The sequence below is a fragment of the Pseudonaja textilis genome, chromosome 4 (assembly GCF_049901715.1).
Source record: "Pseudonaja textilis isolate UNSWEBS1 chromosome 4, rPseTex1.2, whole genome shotgun sequence".
NCBI lineage: Eukaryota > Metazoa > Chordata > Lepidosauria > Squamata > Elapidae > Pseudonaja > Pseudonaja textilis.
In genome coordinates, this window is record NC_141993.1 from 76,626,456 (window position 1) to 76,644,661 (window position 18,206).

An 18,206-nucleotide genomic window follows, 5' to 3' on the forward strand; every position below is an offset into this window, starting at 1 on the left:
TGCAAGAAAACAAGAGAAATAAACACAAACGAATGAGTATTGCTTTTTTAAAATCCCTGTTTATCTTTAGAAGTAAATAAGTTATTTTCTTTTTTACTGCTCAAAGAACATTTCATGTGGTATGGATGGGAAGCCTGAATTGGCTATCCTCCCATCAACAGGTGAGGACTAGATGCCTAATATCTAACCTGAAACCTTCAAGTAAGCATGTAGATTCTGGCCACATGACCATGGAAGATTGTCTTCAGATAACAGTGGCTCCCTCGGTCAAGAAATGAGTGGCCAACATCCTTTAAAGTTGGACACAACTGACTGGGAAACCTTTATCTTAGATATTAGATGTAGTTCTCCACTTTTCCTCTTCAAGCTTTTGGCTGGCTGAGGAATTCTGGAAGCTGAAGCTGAAGTCCACAAATCTTAAAGTTGCCAAGTCTAGGTAAATCTGGAGACAACTGGTATCAATGAACCAACTAACCATTTGTATGCTACTCCAAAATTTTAGGCTCTATATCAAAGGTTGCAATGGGCATTTCCTTTCTTATTCAACCTGAAATCTTCAAGTAGTTTTTGTTGAGCTGCAGAAAGAAGCCAACCATTTAGTTCTAGGTCTGTGAATGGAAGTATCTGAGATAGGGCATCCAACAGCTTCCCAAGCCATTCCCCACAGCCACATTGTGATGAAGGACGACAGCTAATATCCAATTCAGAAAGTTGCCCGAGAGCAGATAGGCTTACGCAGAAGGTCTCCCATCCTTGGTCTGAAATACTGTTATTGTAGCTGAGGTCCAGGTTCTTTAGCTGAGCCAGAGGTCTAGCCTGGATGATCAAAGCTGAAAGAAACAACCAAAGAAATTAGGGGCAACAAAGATGATTAGGAGACTGGAGGTTATGATTGCTAGAACTGGGTATGTCTAGTTTGATGAAAAGAAGGAGTAGGGGTGATATGATAGTAATGTTCCAATATCTCAGCGGCTGCCACAAAGAAGAGGGAGTCAAGCTATTCTCCAAAGCACCTGAGGGCAGGACAAGAAGCAATGGGTGGAAACTAATCAAGGAGTGAAGCAACCTATAACTAAGGAGAAATTTCCTGACAGTTAGAACAATTAATCAGTGGAGCAACTTGCCTATAGAAGTTGTAAATGGTCCAATACTGGAAGTTTTTGAGAAGAGATTGAATAACCATTTGTCTGAAAAGGTATAGGGTTTCCTGCCTAAGCAGGGGGTTGGACTAGAAGACCTCCAAGATCCCTTCCAACTCTGTTATTCTATTCTACAGTATTTTATTCTAAATGTAGATAATGGGTTTAAAATCATACAAGGTGTACTCTCAGGTTGGATTTTGCACATGACTATTTATTAAGCTAAACTATTTCACAGCATTATGAGAATAAAATTGAGAGAGGAGACTCTTGTGAGTTCCCTATTTATAAGAATTAAATAAAGGCTTATCTCTTATAACTTTCTGTTGCTAGGGAACTTTTTCCCAATCATGGAGTTAGCACTGAAGAAATCCAATAGAGCCCTGAATTTTTCATACAATTCCTGGGTACTTCAAACACAAAAGCTAAACATAAAGAATCTAGGTCTATTACGTTTTCCATTGCCCTGAATCAAATGAAAGTCAAATAACAATTTTGACTTGTCTATGAAAACTGCAGTTGCTGACATTTTTGAAGATGTTTCTTTCTTTCCAAGAATGCCAAGGTCTCTTTTTCTTTCTAATTCTTTTTATTTACTTCTTTTCTGCATATTTGCTTTCCCCCCCTTCTTTCTTTATTCTACATTAGTTTTATTGACTTTCTATGTTCTTTTTAAAACTTTTAATACAGTTTATAATAATTACCTGCTCTCTTGCTGTCAGTGGCTGCCATTTTTAGTACCTGATCCCTCTCATGACTAAAGCAATTGACAGTTGACTCAGAACATTAATCTTTGATAACAAACGTGTGCACTATAATGTCTCTTTTAACTGAAGACTTTTTGTTAGCTTTCTAAGTCATCCCCATCTTCCTAAATTAAATCTGGAAAACCACAGAGTGATTTTTATGTTGCTTATTCTGATGTTAATCCTTTTATTTTGAGTCTTTAGCCAGGCTACTGGGAGTTCTGGGAACAAATTTAGAAGACACCAGATTGGGAAAATTTGTTGCTAAGGATTAGGGAGCCATTTGACACTATCCTCCTGAGCAAACTTCCTGTGATATTTAGGAGATATGTTATACCCAATGAATAAACCAAAATTGAAATGTAGTTTTGACAGAACAGGTGTGAAGGAATGGGAGAAGGGTGGATATAATTCTGTACATACCCAAATCAATCATATCTTCATCCACCAAGCTACAGCTGCTCATCCTTAATATTTGGATCTTGGAATCAGGTTTTAATGCTTTCAGAATCAGTTTTAAATTCCCACCAACACATTTATTCCAAGAAAGGTCTAGTAGCTTCAGTTCGGGAAGATGAGAGACAGCATCAGCTGAAAAGATTAACAACAACCCTTTGTACCATTCTCAGAGAAATTTGGCCCTATGCATACAAATTAGATTTCTTCTAAATATATCAAACTGATTTCCTGTGGCGTTCGGAAAAGACTGAGCTGAAGTCTTCACTCTGGTTTGTGTTTCCAGTGGGAACACGGACCGTTCCTATTGGCTGATGCCATTTGACAGCCGGCTATAAAAGGGAGCTGTCAAATGGCATCAGCTGTTGTCTGCCAGCTGGCTGCCTTGTTAGCATGGCAGCCGTGGCAGCCCTTTATTGTTACAATAAAGTAAAGCTGAAGTTCGCTCTGTGTTCGCCTCAGGTTATTCTGCCACTCTACAACACTGGCGACGAAGGTGGGATACATAGAAGAGGCAACCAGGCAAAGAATCGCTAAGCAAAGTCACTACAAAAAAAGCCGAAGTCACTACCGAGCTGAATGTCACTAAGAGCTTACTGTCATTATTCGTGAGCGCGAATTTCAACTTTCCTCGGAAGATCCGGCACCGCTGAGTTGAGATGACTTCAAACCCTGCATTCCCGCCTTTCAGATCGACAGCAGAAACATGGGAATCCTACAGAAACCGATTTGACTGTTTCCTAGATGCCATAGACCTTGCTGACATTTCCAACCATAGGAAAAAGTCCTACTTTTTAAGTTTTTGCAGAGCCACAGTGTTTGACACTGCTATGGCATTATTGGCTCCACGTTCAGTTAAGACTGTTCCATGGGAAGAATTGCAGGAAATTCTTTCCAACCACTATTTTCCTAAGCCATCTCGAATTGCCAGGTGTCATGCTTTTAGGAGACGGATTCAGGCTGAGGGAGAGACTATTGGTGGGTACATGGCTGCCCTACAAAAAGCCACTTTGCATTGTGGGTTTAGAGACTATCTGGAAGACATGTTATTAGACCAACTAGTTTATGGAGTCAGGGATTTAAGCCTATAAAGGCATCTATTGGCTAAAGGTGATTTAACCCTTAAATTAGCAATTGAAGAGTCTCAAGCTGCTGAACTATCAGCACTTTCAGCAGCAGAAATTCAGGGAAATCCAATTAGCCAGAGCAGCTCAGCCATCCATTACGATGAAGCCTCCACAGAAGAAAGCTATGAAGAGGCTAATGATGTAAATCGCCACAAGCAGCAAAAAAACAGTCAAGGGAGAACAGGCCAAACCTCAATCTACCTCCACGGCCTCAGCCCATTTGTCTAAGCTGTGGAGGAAACCACCTCAGAGCATCCTAGAAGTTCAGGAATGCCATTTGTCTAAAATGCCAGAGGAAGGGTCATTTAGCCAGGATCTGTCAAGCAGGAAAGACTTTTGCCCAAAAGCCTCGGACAACCCAACATTTCCAAAAACAAGTTGAAGACTGTTTTACCTGCTATCAAGCCAAGCTGACTAACAAAGGCTCTAACAAAATCAGTGTTTTTGTTTCTATAGAAGGGAAACCTTGCAGGATGGAGGTTGTCCATCATCTCATGGAGCACCTTGAAACAACTACTTCCCAGAATGGCTAAGAAGAAGCTTCACGGCTGCCAGTTAACCATACGTGACTACCAAGGCAGAACCATCCCAGTCATTGGAAAAGGCAAGTTTTTTGATCAATTTCAAAAGTTTTGCCTTTAGTGGTAGTGGATGGTGCCCTCCCTAGCTTGTTGGGGTTAGACTGGTTCCCTGCCCTTGGCCTCCATATAAGCGGAATCCACTCTATTACAAATGCTGAAGTGAACACCTTGTTTAATGACTATGCTGATGTGTTCAGCGAGGGGCTGGGCTGTAATTCAGGAACCCCAATATCTTTCAACTTGGACCCTCAGTACCAATCCGTTTAAAGCCTCGAAGGGTACCTTTTGCAATCCACCCCAAATTATACATGGAGCTTGACAAATTAATTAAACAGGGTGTATTAGAGCCTGTGGACTTTGCAAAATGGGAAACCCCAATAGTGACACCCCTGAAGAAAGATGGTAGCGTAAGAATCTGCGCAGATTACAAGACGTCATTGAATAAATATTTACAAATCAGCGCTTATCCAGTCCCTGTTATCCAGTACCTACTACATTTTTTTGAGCCAGGAACCATTTTCGCGAAATTAGACATGTCACAGGCCTATCAACAGTTCCCTGTTGATGACACAGCCGCTGAACTACAAACTATTGTAATGCACAGGGGCGCTTTTAAATGTAGGCACCTCCAATTTGGCGTAAGTGTGGCCCCAGGGATTTTCCAATCTTTAATGGAAAGACTTCTTCGAGGATTACCAGATGTAATTCCGTATTTTGATGACATTTTTATATCTGCCCCTGACAAGTCTCAATTACTGCAGAGAGTCAGAGGAGTCCTCAATCGTTTCAGGAAGCATGGTCCTAAGCTAAAAAGAGAGAAGTGCACTATTGCCACCCCACAGGTAGAATTTTTGGGATACAGAATTGATGCCTCTGGTATTCACCCAATCGAATCCAAAGTAAGGGCTATTCACGAGGCACCCACACCAACTAACAAAACTGAGCTCCAGGCCTTTTTAGGACTTCTTAACTTTTACGTTTCAATTTTGCCACATAAAGCTTCCATTGCAGAGCCTCTGCACAGACTCTTGGGTAAGCAATCCCCCTGGCACTGGGGACCTAAGGAAGCCCATGCTTTCCGTGCACTCAAATCATTGCTCACATCCAATGCTGTTCTAATCTAATTTAATGAGCATTTACCTTTAGTTTTAGTAGCAGATGCTTCTCCTTTTGGCATAGCTGCCGTTTTAAGTCATAGACTGCCTAATGGTTCTGAGGCACCCATTGCCTTTTTCTCCAGAACTTTTTCCCCAGCTGAGCGCAATTACAGCCAAATTGACAAGGAGGCTTTGGCTGCAGTTGCTTCTGTCAAAAAATTCCATGAGTTTCTATATGGACACTATTTCGAGTTGGTTACGGATCACAAGCCTCTGTTAGGCCTTCTGTCAGGCGATAGACAAACTCCTCAGATTTTGTTTCCAAGGATGACCAGGTGGACTTTATTTCTGGCTGCCTATTCCTATACACTGGTTCATCGAGCTGGCAAGAGTCTCTGCCACGCTGATGCTCTTAGTCGCTGCCCCCTGCCTGTTCCTGTGGAGGATCCTGCACCAACTAATGCTGTGTTCCTGATCAACGATCTCAAACTTCCCATCCCCGCCCTTGTTATCGCTGCCCACTCTGCCAGGGACAAGGTAATCGCCCAAGTCCTTGACTGGGTGGGAAGGGGGTGGCCTGCAATTCCTTATGCCCTCGAATTCATGCCTTTCAAAACTCACCAGCAAGAACTGTCTTCTTTGCAAGGCTGTTTACTTTGGGGAACTAGGGTAGTTGTCCCTTCCAAGTTGCAAGCTTCAGTTTTAAAGGTCCTGCATGAAGGGCATCCCGGCATTGTCAGAATGAAAATCCTAGCTCGCAGTTACGTATGGTGGCCGGGCATGGATGCTCAGATTACAAGTTGGGTGAATGCTTGTCAGCCATGCCAAGTTACCAGACCTGCTCCACCCACATCCACTCCAGGCAGGTGGGAAAATTCTGGGACCCCTTGGTCCCGGGTGCATATTGATCTGGCTGGCCTCTTTCATGGGCGTACATTTCTGGCGATGGTTGATTCTTTTTCTAAATGGGTAGAGCTGACCTTGATTACCACCACAACTTCAGAAGCCGTCACTAAGGCTCTATCAAGGATATTTGCTACCCATGGCCTCCCTGACACTATCGTGTCTGATAACAGCCCCCAGTTTACTTCCTGTGAGTTTGAGGTCTTCCTAACTAACCTGGGAATCAGGCACGCACTTACAGCTCCTTTCCATCCTGCCAGTAACAGCCTGGCTGAAAGAGCAATCAGATCTGCTAAGGAGGTCCTGGAAAGGCTTGGGCCCATAGATTGGCACTCTAGGCTTGCTAAGTATCTTCTAACCCAGCACATGACTCCCTGTGCCACCACTAATAGGTCCCCGGCTGAACTTCTCATGGGTAGGCATCTGAGGACTACTTTAGATAGATTTCATCCATATTATGCCCCAGTCACGCCCCCTAGGATCAAATAGCCAGGCAAGGGAGTTTGCTGAAAATGATCAGGTCTATGCCTGGAATTATGCGGGACACCCTTTGTGGATGCCTGGGCAGATTGTGGCAGTAACCGGTCCTAAGTCTTACAGGGTCCAACTGCAAGATGGGCGCATCTGGCGCCACCATATCGATCAACTTAGAAGGCGTTGGAGTTCGTCTGCAGATGGCCCTCAAGACGTTCCTACAACTGAGAAACCGCCAGTGCCCAAAGAAACTTCCTGCGAATCTGACAGGAACGCAAGCCTACCTGAGCAGCCATCTGTCCCTCGCCCAGAGATGCCTGAAGCCGAGATGCCAGTTTTGCCGGCACCAGAAGTTGCCCAACAAGCAGAAAAGTTCCTTCCAGGAGCAGCTTCGTCAGAACCTAGAAGATCTGGCCGCCTGCGCAAGCGCCTGAGTTATCTGAAGGACTACGCATGCTCCGTTCGGGGGGAAAGGAGTGTGGCGTTTGGAAAAGACTGAGCTGAAGTCTTCACTCCGGTCCATGTTTCCAGTGGGAACACGGACCGTTCCTATTGGCTGATGCTGTTTGACAGCTGGCTATAAAAGGGAGCTGTCAAACGGCATCAGCTGTTGTCTGCCAGCTGGCTGCCTTGTTAGCCGCGGCAACCCTTTATTGTTACAATAAAGTAAAGCTGAAGTTTGCTCCGTGTTCGCCTCAGGTTATTCCACCGCTCTACAACATTTCCCAACTTTTATTCCTCCTGAATCTTATTACTACTAAGGAACAAAACCATGTCCAGGTATTCCAGGGGTGTCAAACTCGCAGCGTCACATTGTTGTCATGTGATATATCACGACTTTTCCCCCCTTTGCTAAAATGGGCGTGGACATGACCAGCACGTGACACATCTGGCCTGCGGGCCACAAGTTTGACACCGCTGAGGTAGTCCTTGACTTGCAACCAGCTGCTTAGCAACTGTTTAAAGTAATATTGCACCTGGAACAAGGACATCACCCCCAATTCCACAGCCACATGACCACACTTTGGCAATTGGCAACATGGCTGCATTTATGCCCATTTGCAGCACCCCACAGTCTTCTGATCACATTTTAGGATGGCTTTAGATTTTAGAAATGTACAAATGGACTAAGGGCCCAATAAAATTTAAATTTATTTAAAAGACTTGGAAATTAATCATAAAGAATCCTTCCCAAAGAATTTCATTTTGAATTTTAAAAATTGGACATTAAAAGGAACTAAAAGGAATGAAAGATTATGATTAAAGAAGAACACTTAAACTTGACTTCGATTTACACAATGAAGCAAAATATTTTAACCCTGGACATACTGAAGAATATCTTTTAATAATGGACCCAGACATTAATGTTAAGAGTGTCTGCCTCTATAGGCAGACCATAAATGGAAGAGGAACAAATTCTACTAGAAAGAGGAGGAGGAGGACACAAGGAGTCAAAGACAGAATTTTAGTGTGCTCTTACCTAAAGACAGAAATGAATCATGTTGCAAGGCACAATTGCTGAGGAGCACAGATGTCAGTCTTGGTAAAAATCGGAGTCTGCTAAGAAGATGATAGGTAGATATTCCTACATTTGTATTTGAGGATAAATTCAGCTCCCGAAGATTTGTCAAAAGGGGTATTATCTGGGCTGAGAAAAAATGGTAACAGATACTAAAATCAAAAATATTTTTTTTAACCCATTAATAGAAAACCAGCATGTATTGACCTGTGAATCTTTCTTCTACTCTTTGCTTCTCTTAATTGTTTGAATACAACATTTATAAATCATCTGAAAAATGGAGTAATAGAAACAGCTTTAAAATGATAAGAAATGAAGCAATATCTTTATTAGGAGATAATGCAACTTTACCATCATAGTCAATATTGAAGAAAACACTCACTTGAAGAGTGTCTTCTGTTGAAGTAATGACCTCATTGTATTAAAATATCTTTGACAACACATTAAAGATGATTTAATTGACTAGACTGGGATATTTATCTCACTTAGCCGAACAGACAAATCTATTTCTCTGCTGTAATTTTCAGTAATGGACCTGCTCTCAGCTACTTCTGTACTGAGATATAAATTACTTGAATTGATTTGTTAAAAGCCTGGGAGAATTGATGATTCCCTTTTTGCATGGGCTAATAAGCACTGCTTCTCCCAGCTAAATGATTTTACCATTTTTTTATAATGCATTTTCACATATTTCTTACATAAAACCAACATGTCCTCTTCTGTAATACAACACTGATGAAGATTCAGGATTTCAAGGTTACTTAAACTGGCCAAATGACCAGCCAAAGACTGGAAACCTCCTCCAATCAATTTATTGCAGGATAAATCTAATATTCTCAATTCCGATAAATATTGGAAAGCAGCATCTGAAATAGGTAAGTTTTTACTAATTATATAATTTCTAACCATTACATTTAAATAAGATATTCATTTGTATGACAGATAAATCATATTTCATCCATAATGATGGGATTCAAGGATGCACACAATACTACAAAAAGATTAACATAATATAATAATGCTGAATTTACACAGCCAAAATGATAAAAGCTGTTTGTTAACCATATTCACTATCTTATGTTATTTTTCCTTTGTCAGAAATGTGGCTGGAGCATAATCTAACACATTTTGATTAGCTCAGAATTAAGATTTGAATTGATGAATTCCTTAAGTTATCAGGTTTTAGTTTCAATATTTTTTCTATAAAAATTCTAACTTACTACACTAAGAGGTTATGTGCATTTTAAATATTCTTAAGCAAAAACATTTAACTTAATTTTCTGTTCATAACTTGCATTTATTTCAAGATTCCTTATTCTGGATGTTAACAAACTTTACATTATTTCAAATGCTGAATTACTTGTTGAATTTATGAAGATGATGCTTAAGATCAGTATCTTAGCTAAACTACCACTAAAAATATTGGAAATCTGAAACTGTCTACAATGTAAAATTAAATTCAATTTATGAACAATTCAGCTGTAATTACAGTAATGGAGCAACTCTGTATTCTGTGATTTTTACTTCAAGCCCCGACTTTTTGTGCTTTGGCCATATTAACCTTCACCACCTCCTTCAACATATAGTTTTCAATTCCTACCCAAAAAATATTGGATACAAATTTACTTATGAAAAAAAAATCCAGCTCCCAATCAACACCTGTATTTACCTAAGGAATGGAAACCATCTTGTTCTAATCCACATGTGTTCAGATTTAATATTTGCAAGCTTGAGACAAACCGTAATTCCTGAGCAATGTTTTTAAGACTACATCCCAACTTTACATTGATTGACAAGTCCAGAATTTTGAGGCTGGGGATTCTACTTAGAAGCTCAGCTGAAAATAAGACAGATGCAGAGTGATTAAGAACACTGGAACACAGGATAGCAGACAGTTGCAAATAATTTTTTTCAGAGTTTACTACTTAGGAAATCACCCCAAGCATTTTTGAACTAGGATTGCTAAAGAAATATCACAGAGACATTTTAATAAAGTTTCTGAAAATTCCAAGTGAGAAACTAGAAACTAGATCTAATCTGAGAAACTAGATCTAATTCTGAGTACATCTCCAGAATTCAGCAACAAATCACCAAATCTCATTTATAGCTACAAATGAAGGAAATAAAATGTCTTAAGTCTTTGACAGGCTCAAGTATGTCATCTTAACGAAGAAACCCCATAGGAAAAGCATGAGACATAATCTGCTCTGCTTGGCTTATATGCTGCTTCAATCCTAAAGATTCCAAGTCCTTTTAAATAATACAGATCAAATTTTAATATAAAAAGTAAGTTATATAACACAATAGCCAGTCTTGAGATAACACCATTACAACAGCTAGATCTTCAAGTGTGCATGGTACCCTAATATTATGGATATGTATTCTAGGGAACAGGCATTTCCATTATTGGATAAATCAACCCTATCCACCATGTTGATTCTTTCATAATGTAGAACAAACACCACATCCTAATTCCCACCTGTATTCTACTGCTGTTACATATACAAGGGATTAAGACTAGAATAACCAATGGCTCCTCCTTTTAGGACATGTTAATTATCTACAGTATTTCCAGTGGCTTTGAAAAGTTCTGGGGCATATAGATATGGATATAGATGACATGGATATTGTGACCTATGACATTGTTCATGTTTCTCTCCCTCATTTTGCCTGATTTTGTTTTACTTTTGTCAGTTTTTTTTAAAGTTTTCTGAAGTAAATATCAAATTATATTTTCGCTAGCTGAACTAAGTGCTGTGTGTGCTTGCTCTGATTTGGAAATAGAGATATAGTGCATTATCCTAGATGCATCCTGTATGCAAATTAAATTGGAAGTTATCCACAATAATTGTCCAATACACATGACCAGCTTTGCTGTCTCCCAATTCTTCTCACTTCCAGGATAAAATGGACCAAGACTTGTTTATTCCTTGTCTTTCTACCCCAGCCTAACTCTGGCTCCATGCACAATATAATGCACATAAGAGAAGCAGGGATGATATCCTATAAGTGAAAATTGTAATAGGCAGTGAAAGCAATCTTGGGAGACAGGAGGAAGAGCCTCAATATAAGCAACAGTCCAATAAGAGAAATCTGAGTCTAAAAGAGGAATGAGGGTGCCTCAGAAGAGACCCTCCCTAATTATGAGCCACAGTGGAGCCATGGTTAGAGGGCAGTACTGCAGGCTACTTCTGCTCACTGCCAGCTGCCTGCAATTTGGCAGTTCAAATATCACCAGGCTCAAGGTTGACTCAGCCTTCCATCCTTCCAAAGTTGGTAAAATGAAGACCGAAATTGTTAGGGGCAATATGCTAACATTGTAAACTGCTTAGAGAGGGCTGTAAGGCACTGTAAAGTAGTATATAAGTTTAAGTGCTATTGCTATTGCTATCGGGAACATAAAGGTAGGGCAGGGAGAAAGTACTTTCAAGATACTGTTGCTATAACCCTACAACAAAGGTAGTACTTAATCCTCTGGATTTTGGTTTCCTGTCAGGACCACTTAGAAGAGCTGGAAAAATCATGAGTTCATTCAATCAGACCTTGAGTTTGAAGAATAAGCTGATACAGGGAACACTCCAAAGATGCCAACATCTCTCTGCCACAGAATCTTACCTAGTGATTTCCCATCTTCCTGAGTAAGACAGCAATCTGTTACTTTTAATGTTTTGAGTTTAGAGCCTTTGAGGATTTTGGAGGTTAGAAGGGAAAGGCTTCCCCCAATGCCACAATTCCATGATAAATCCAGTATCTCAAGGTGAGGAATCCCATCTAGCGCTTCTCCTGTTAAATAAAAAATAAACTCTTTGTGATGTTTCAGCTATTGAACTGAATATGTGGAAAATATCACACATGTACAAGACTATTGAAGATTTCAGTCATTGATAGGGGGTGAGTGAATCTGTAAATTTCCCTCAATTGGTTTGCTGTACTTTATCTCCATAGTAGCTTGAGAATGGATTGGAACTAATTTGTACTAATGTATTTTTTGCATATTTCTTTATACTTCACAAACTGTTTTGTCCAATCAAATACCATTTAGAATCCAACTTTCCTGAATATATACTTTGCTGTGCCATTACATTCAGGAATATACATATTTTTGTCCTTTCTCCAATGTAAAATGTAATATGCTATAGGAAGTATAGTGGGGAAATGCATTTCAGTATTGAGACAACAATCTGAATTTTGAAGGATAATTGAGTTTCTTTTGGGGGGTATTGGCTCAAAAATACAAAATTAGAGGATCAAATATGAACAGAGTAAATTTCTCTGCCATCAGTAACCACTGTGGCAGCTTTTAATGGTTGCTTTCTATCATGCAGGGAACAAAAACTTTATATGGAGAAACAGATGATACAAAGGCAAGCTTCCCTTCCTCTCAGGGCCTGACTGGTTCACAGAGATATGGAAGGAGCAGAATGTAGACTTCAGAACAGATTCAATATCTTCCCCTGCTTTAACATCAGGAAGGGGACAGTTATATGCTAGAGATAATTCAAAGAATCAGCAGGTCTAGATTTTGCAATTTCTTTAATAATGAAGTCAATTGGGATGACTTAATGGATTCTACTACTACTAAACAGTACCTAAACATGCAACATCCTTGGTTGTGAGTCTGCAGCTGTTCAGCTGGAGAACTTTCAGCTCTTGCAGATGTTTGAACTGAAGGGCCAGAGGTTCTAGTGCTCCTCCTATGAAGTCATTCCAGGAAAGATCAATCTCTTCCAAATCCGGCATCAGTGGTATTACAGCAGCTAAAAGGCAGCCAAGCAACAGAGAAAGATTGCTGACACACAGCAAGGCTAGAACATGAATGAATGTTATTATTTCTCTTAAATCCAACTGCTGCATCCGAGTTTATTAGTTTATGGTTAATACTAAGCCACACCAATGCACTCTATGTCTCTTCTACTGTATATTCATGTAGTTAAATGTTCTCCTCTTTAAAATTTTTGCTGGTCCTTTATTCCCTGAAGTTTAAAGAGCAGTGTCACAGCTAACCAGAGTGAAATAGGTTGTGTAAACAGCCCTTGGCTATATTTTCACACAATGATTCACATATAAGTGCTATGATGTAGCACTAAGAAAACAAGTCTGATGGAGCCTTGGGCATATATAGTTTCCTGAGGTTTTTTTCTCCCAACTCCAGCCACAAGGAGATGGAAAGCTTTACAATATGTTACTATTTAATGCTATTTAATGTTACAAACCATAGTCAGCTCTAACTATATCTTGCTCAAAGAAGCTTGCTTTGTAAATGGTATATTAAAGATGACTTATTTTAATAAATTACACTGTAAATAACTATCAAATTGATTATTATACAATAGTAACAAAAATAACAAGTAGATCATTCTTTTGATCTACAACTCTCTTTTGATTTACAACTCTCAACAGCATTTTTTAAAAAGCAGAGAAAATCTAGCCTTACACCAATTTCCATAATGTAAACGATTATCTCTTGTTTTAGGAAAATGCAGCAGTTGAGTGAATGAATGAATGAATTCCTCATAGCAGGTCTATTGCCGCAAAATAAATTATAGTCTCGAGGAACCTTAAAGATGAGCAGATATTATGTGAAATAAATTTCTGTGGGTGGAATTCATTGAATGCATTCCCGCTTGGTAGAAAGGAGAAATTGAAAAATTGAAAACAAAAGTCCATACAATGCAAGAAATACAGCCTGCTGGCTGGAGGAATTCTGGGACTTGAAGTCCACACATCTTAAAGTTGCTCAGGTTGAGAAATACTTCTCTAAATTATTTTTAAAAAGAGTTTTAGGAAAGGGCTTGAAGTAAGAAAGAGGATGGGCTGGAAATTTAAAGAGAAAAAATTTGATTCCACGTAAGAAGAGCAGAATGAGATATTCCAAATTTTATAAATGAAAATATTATGTGCCAAGTTGATTCTTGAAGGGCCTCAGAGAAGATAATTGATGTGTGTGCATATGTATGAGTGTGAAAAGAAGTATCACAGAAGTATACTCACTCAGCTCCATTATATCCACTGCATTCAACGTACAATTGTTTAAATCCAAATTCTTGTCAGAGCGCAATCTGCCAATTTTTTTCCAAAACTGCTGAACTCTCCAATGATACGACATTGTTTCTGCTGGAGAAGTAGAAGTTAGCAAGTTATTTGGTGAACAAACAAACTAGGAATGTACCATCTCAGCATCTACCAACAAAGCCAAGCCAGGCAGCATGAACCAACAAACCCTCTTTGTCGGGCCTCTAATTGACCTAGTTTTGGAAATACAAAGATACCCTTGCCAAATGTAGTTGGTGAAAATGATCTGATTTCTTCAACTATGAATACAAAAGATATCAGGCTGGGAACTGGGAGGCTGTGAGTTCCAGTTCTGCCTTAGGCACAGAAGCCAAGTGAGTGGTTCTGAGCCAATCACTTTCCCTAGGTAACCCTAGAAAGCCATGCGAGATCACTTCTAAAAAAATTGCCAAGCAAACAGCAGAAAATTGTCCAGGAAGTCACCAGGAATCAAGCACACCATTAGTTAGTTACCTTAGTTAACACACAAATAGTCAGACAAGTTTGTTGAATGTACATTTTGACACAATTTTGCTGACTCATTTTAGTGCCTTTGGAAAAACATGTGTTTGCCATCTATTGTGAACTGCTTTGTTCTCATTTTTGTCTGACTCTGATCTCATGCTATTTATTGTGAATGGTCCATAGCTTTCCCAGATAAGCAAGAGATGGCACCATATAAGCATAACCAGAACCAGACATCATTATTCATTATTAGTTATTAGGCTGACTTCTTTGAAGATCATGCTTTTTTACTAAAATGCAATTTGCACATACAACATTTGAGATATAAATGGCTTTGGCTAAGATTATCATCAGTTTTAAACTGTTCTTCTCAGTCTACTTAAATTGGAACCAATGTCCTTTTGATTCACTGAGAGAATTTCTAATACATTCGGTGGGACTTCATTTGAGCTTTGAGGAATTGCACACTTCAGTTGAGTGATAGTATGTCCAAAAGCTATATGCATGAAATCCGTAGCAGCATGGCAATTTGAATTTATAGTTCTTACATTCAGGCATAGTAATATATGAGTTATGATTGAGTTTATTTGAAGTGGAACAATTAGGTACATTCATTCTTATTGGTGCAAATGTCTTTGCAGTCAACTAATCTTCAAAGAAGACAAACTAAAATGTTTAGCCCAATAGTCCCAAAGGTGCTTTTCCAAAGGCAACTGGACTTTCTTTTTCCTTGAAGAGATTTTGCTTCTCATCCAAGAAGCATCTTCAGTTCTGGCTGAATGGTGAGAAATGGAACAATTTATATTCCTTAGTAGTCATCTGGTTGTTAGCACTCTGAAGGTCAGTCATTAGTCCTTGGAGAGTCGTTGAGGCTGCTTGGAGGTTTGTACCCACAGAGTCACCTGAATTAGAGGGCAAATGAGTGTGGAACCTTCTTGGGACTGCTGAAAGAACTGTGTTGTAGACAGGAGATAGGCGTTGAGAGAAGGCTGTTCAGTTTTAATTTAGATGGCCTCTTTGACCTCTCTTAATGTCCCTACAGGAACCATTGGACCTATTGACTGTTGATTATTTTTGCAAGCTGTCTTGACTAATCTTAAAATACACCTCTTGAGAAATAAGAACAAATGCAATTCAGTGTTCTCACATACTGGTAATGTCTTTAGTGTGAAATGGAATAAAAATGTAACGATTGGTCAAGATAGTTCATATCTTACTTGCCCTCATGCAAATATGGATGCCCATTGGGCAGGGAAAATATTTGCAGTCATGTTATCTTGCAAATACAGCATCTTATGGTAAAGTTGTATGATGGCATCATTGCACACATCATCATTTGGCATCACCATAGTTTGCTATGGATGCCCCTGAATATCTAGTATTACCACATAGATCACATATGTGAAACAATTAGTCTATGCTTAAACATAATTTGAAAAAGCAGCAAATAAAATTTGTTCTGTGTATAAGCTGGATGGAAGAAAAAATTCCAGTAGAAATCTGAGCAAAATAGGAATTTGTTAAACATTAATGAAAACATTTATGCTTAGTCCTCCCTCACCCCTACTCATGGTGTGTGTGTGTGTGTGTGTGTGTGTGTGTGTGTGATCTTTTTAGATCTTTTAAAACTCTAACTCATGATAGGGTTTGTTTAGAAACATTATCAGCTGTATGTGATCTCTTAAACATTGTGTAATCATTGGAACTTGCAATCTTCTCATCTCCCATCAGAAACAGAATTCATATGCACAAATATACACAAAAATAAGACATATTTTAAAATTTTTTTCTTTTAAAGTTGAAGAACTTCACATACACTAATACATTTTAAATCAAGCAACTTACCTTTGTCATCCATTGTAAAATTGGTTTCTGACTTGTAAATCAAATCAGCCTTGACAATGGGTTCTTGATCATTTTAAGTGCTTCACTTTGTTTAGTTCTTCTTGGACAATTTCTGCTGTTAACATAACTTCTCTGGAGGAAAAAAGGGAAAATTTGGAAAAACAAAGCCAAACTACTGCTATTCTAGAAATCTGTGGCAGACTTGTTGCCCCAAGCAGATTTTTTTTCTCAATTGATTTTGGCTGTTTTCTGTTCTCTCAAATTTTGTCAAAGGTTTAGTAAATAGTTGTGCTTAGATATTTCATTAAATACTCTACTGTCCCACCCTCCCTCCCTCCTTCCCTCCTTTCCTTCCTTTCTTCCTTTCTGCTTGCCTTCCTGCCTTCGCTTCTTTTCTGCAGTTCCAAAATTAAAAGGAGAATAATTTTGTAGACTTTGATACTACAGCTTCCTACATGTGACACTTTACTGGGGTTGCGTTTGTTTTCCAAGGGTTGAGTCAATTTATAGGTCAGATTACAATACTTCAAGAACAAGTTCAGTGTGTTCTCTAACTTTTCGCTTCCTCTAGTTTTAAGGATAAATTTATGCACTCTGAGAAAATTGTGGCACCAAATAGGCACAAAAATTAATATCATAAGTAAAAGATAGTGATTTCAGAACAAAAATCTGCTATTTATTCAGTGTGTTTAATTTTAAAAGATCTTTGCAGACTTCATTATGCCTGCATGTACTATTTTACTGAGCAAATCGCTTTATATTGACTGTTTCCTAGTATGATTTGATTGTTGATTGTACCCTATGACTATCATTAAGTGTTGTACGTTGTGATTCTTTATTCTTAACGAATGTATCTTTTATGTATACTGAGAGCATTTACACCAAGACAAATTCCTTGTGTGTCCAACCACACTTGGCCAATAAAGTATTCTATTCTATTCTATTCTATTCTATTCTATTCTATTCTATTCTATTCTATTCTATTCTATTCAAATTACTGTTATTTTCATTTTATAGATTTGAAACCAAACCTAAGTAATTAATGCCTTGTCCAAAAGTAAAGATACCCCTAGCTAAATGATTATTTTATTTATTTATTTATTTAATTCAATTTGGATACCTCTTGACTCTTGTCAATTTATTGAACTACATTCAATTCCAAATTGCAATGTATCAATGGGAAGAGGATAAATCTCAGAAGAATTATTTAGGTCCACAATATAATATTATTCAGCCACAAGACAGAACAGGAACCAAAGAGCAACAAATCAAATTACTGATGAGTTTAATTCCAGAAAAGGTAATAGGGTAAGGTACTTAGGAAAGGTTTACACTGCAAACCTTTGTGTTAATATTTTACATTTCCCGAACAATCGTTTTGTTATTGTAATTGCCTCAGAGATGGCTAAGCCTGCAATATGAGTGTGTGGGAGTTGGCATATTGCAGTCTGCCACAAAGACAGGTGTTGTTGGGTAAATACAGCAATTTATCAAGGGTGTGAACACTAAATGTGATAAAAACATTTCTAAAATCATGTAACCAACTGACAGGTTGGTTAAACACTGGCAAATGCTTTATTTGGTTTGCAAAAACCAAATATAGGTTTTATCATGTGCCACCCATCAGAATCCCTGAGAGTACATTAGGGAATACAAGCATTAAAACCCTTCTAAATTCCAATAATTTCAGGCCAAATGTACTTTAGGGGCAGAATGTTGTCCCAGATAGGAGAAATAAGTAGCAACAGAGAAGGCATCTCTCTGGTCCCATAAGATTGCACTATTTTGCTGAAGAGACTTGGA

At 38.8% G+C, this 18,206-nt stretch overlaps 1 protein-coding gene across 2 annotated transcripts; it reads right to left on the reverse strand.

The window, feature by feature from the left end:
* Nucleotides 1-39: 39 nt before the first annotated feature.
* On the reverse strand, nt 40-16,790 carry LRRC31 (leucine rich repeat containing 31). Of its 2 annotated transcripts, none has more exons than XM_087933429.1 (9): nt 16,404-16,790; nt 14,034-14,153; nt 12,632-12,799; nt 11,658-11,825; nt 9,712-9,879; nt 8,741-8,908; nt 8,004-8,171; nt 2,309-2,476; nt 40-830 (listed from the first exon to the last, which is right to left on the reverse strand). In XM_087933429.1, the coding sequence occupies exons 1-9, from the start codon at nt 16,414-16,416 to the stop codon at nt 511-513; spliced, it is 1,461 nt and encodes a 486-aa protein (XP_087789555.1). In that variant the 5' UTR covers nt 16,417-16,790; the 3' UTR covers nt 40-510. The 2 variants fall into 2 exon arrangements, with proteins under 2 accessions (XP_087789555.1, XP_026561572.1); XM_026705787.2 differs by having other exon boundaries at nt 14,034-14,156.
* Between the last annotated feature and the right edge of the window lie 1,416 nt (nt 16,791-18,206).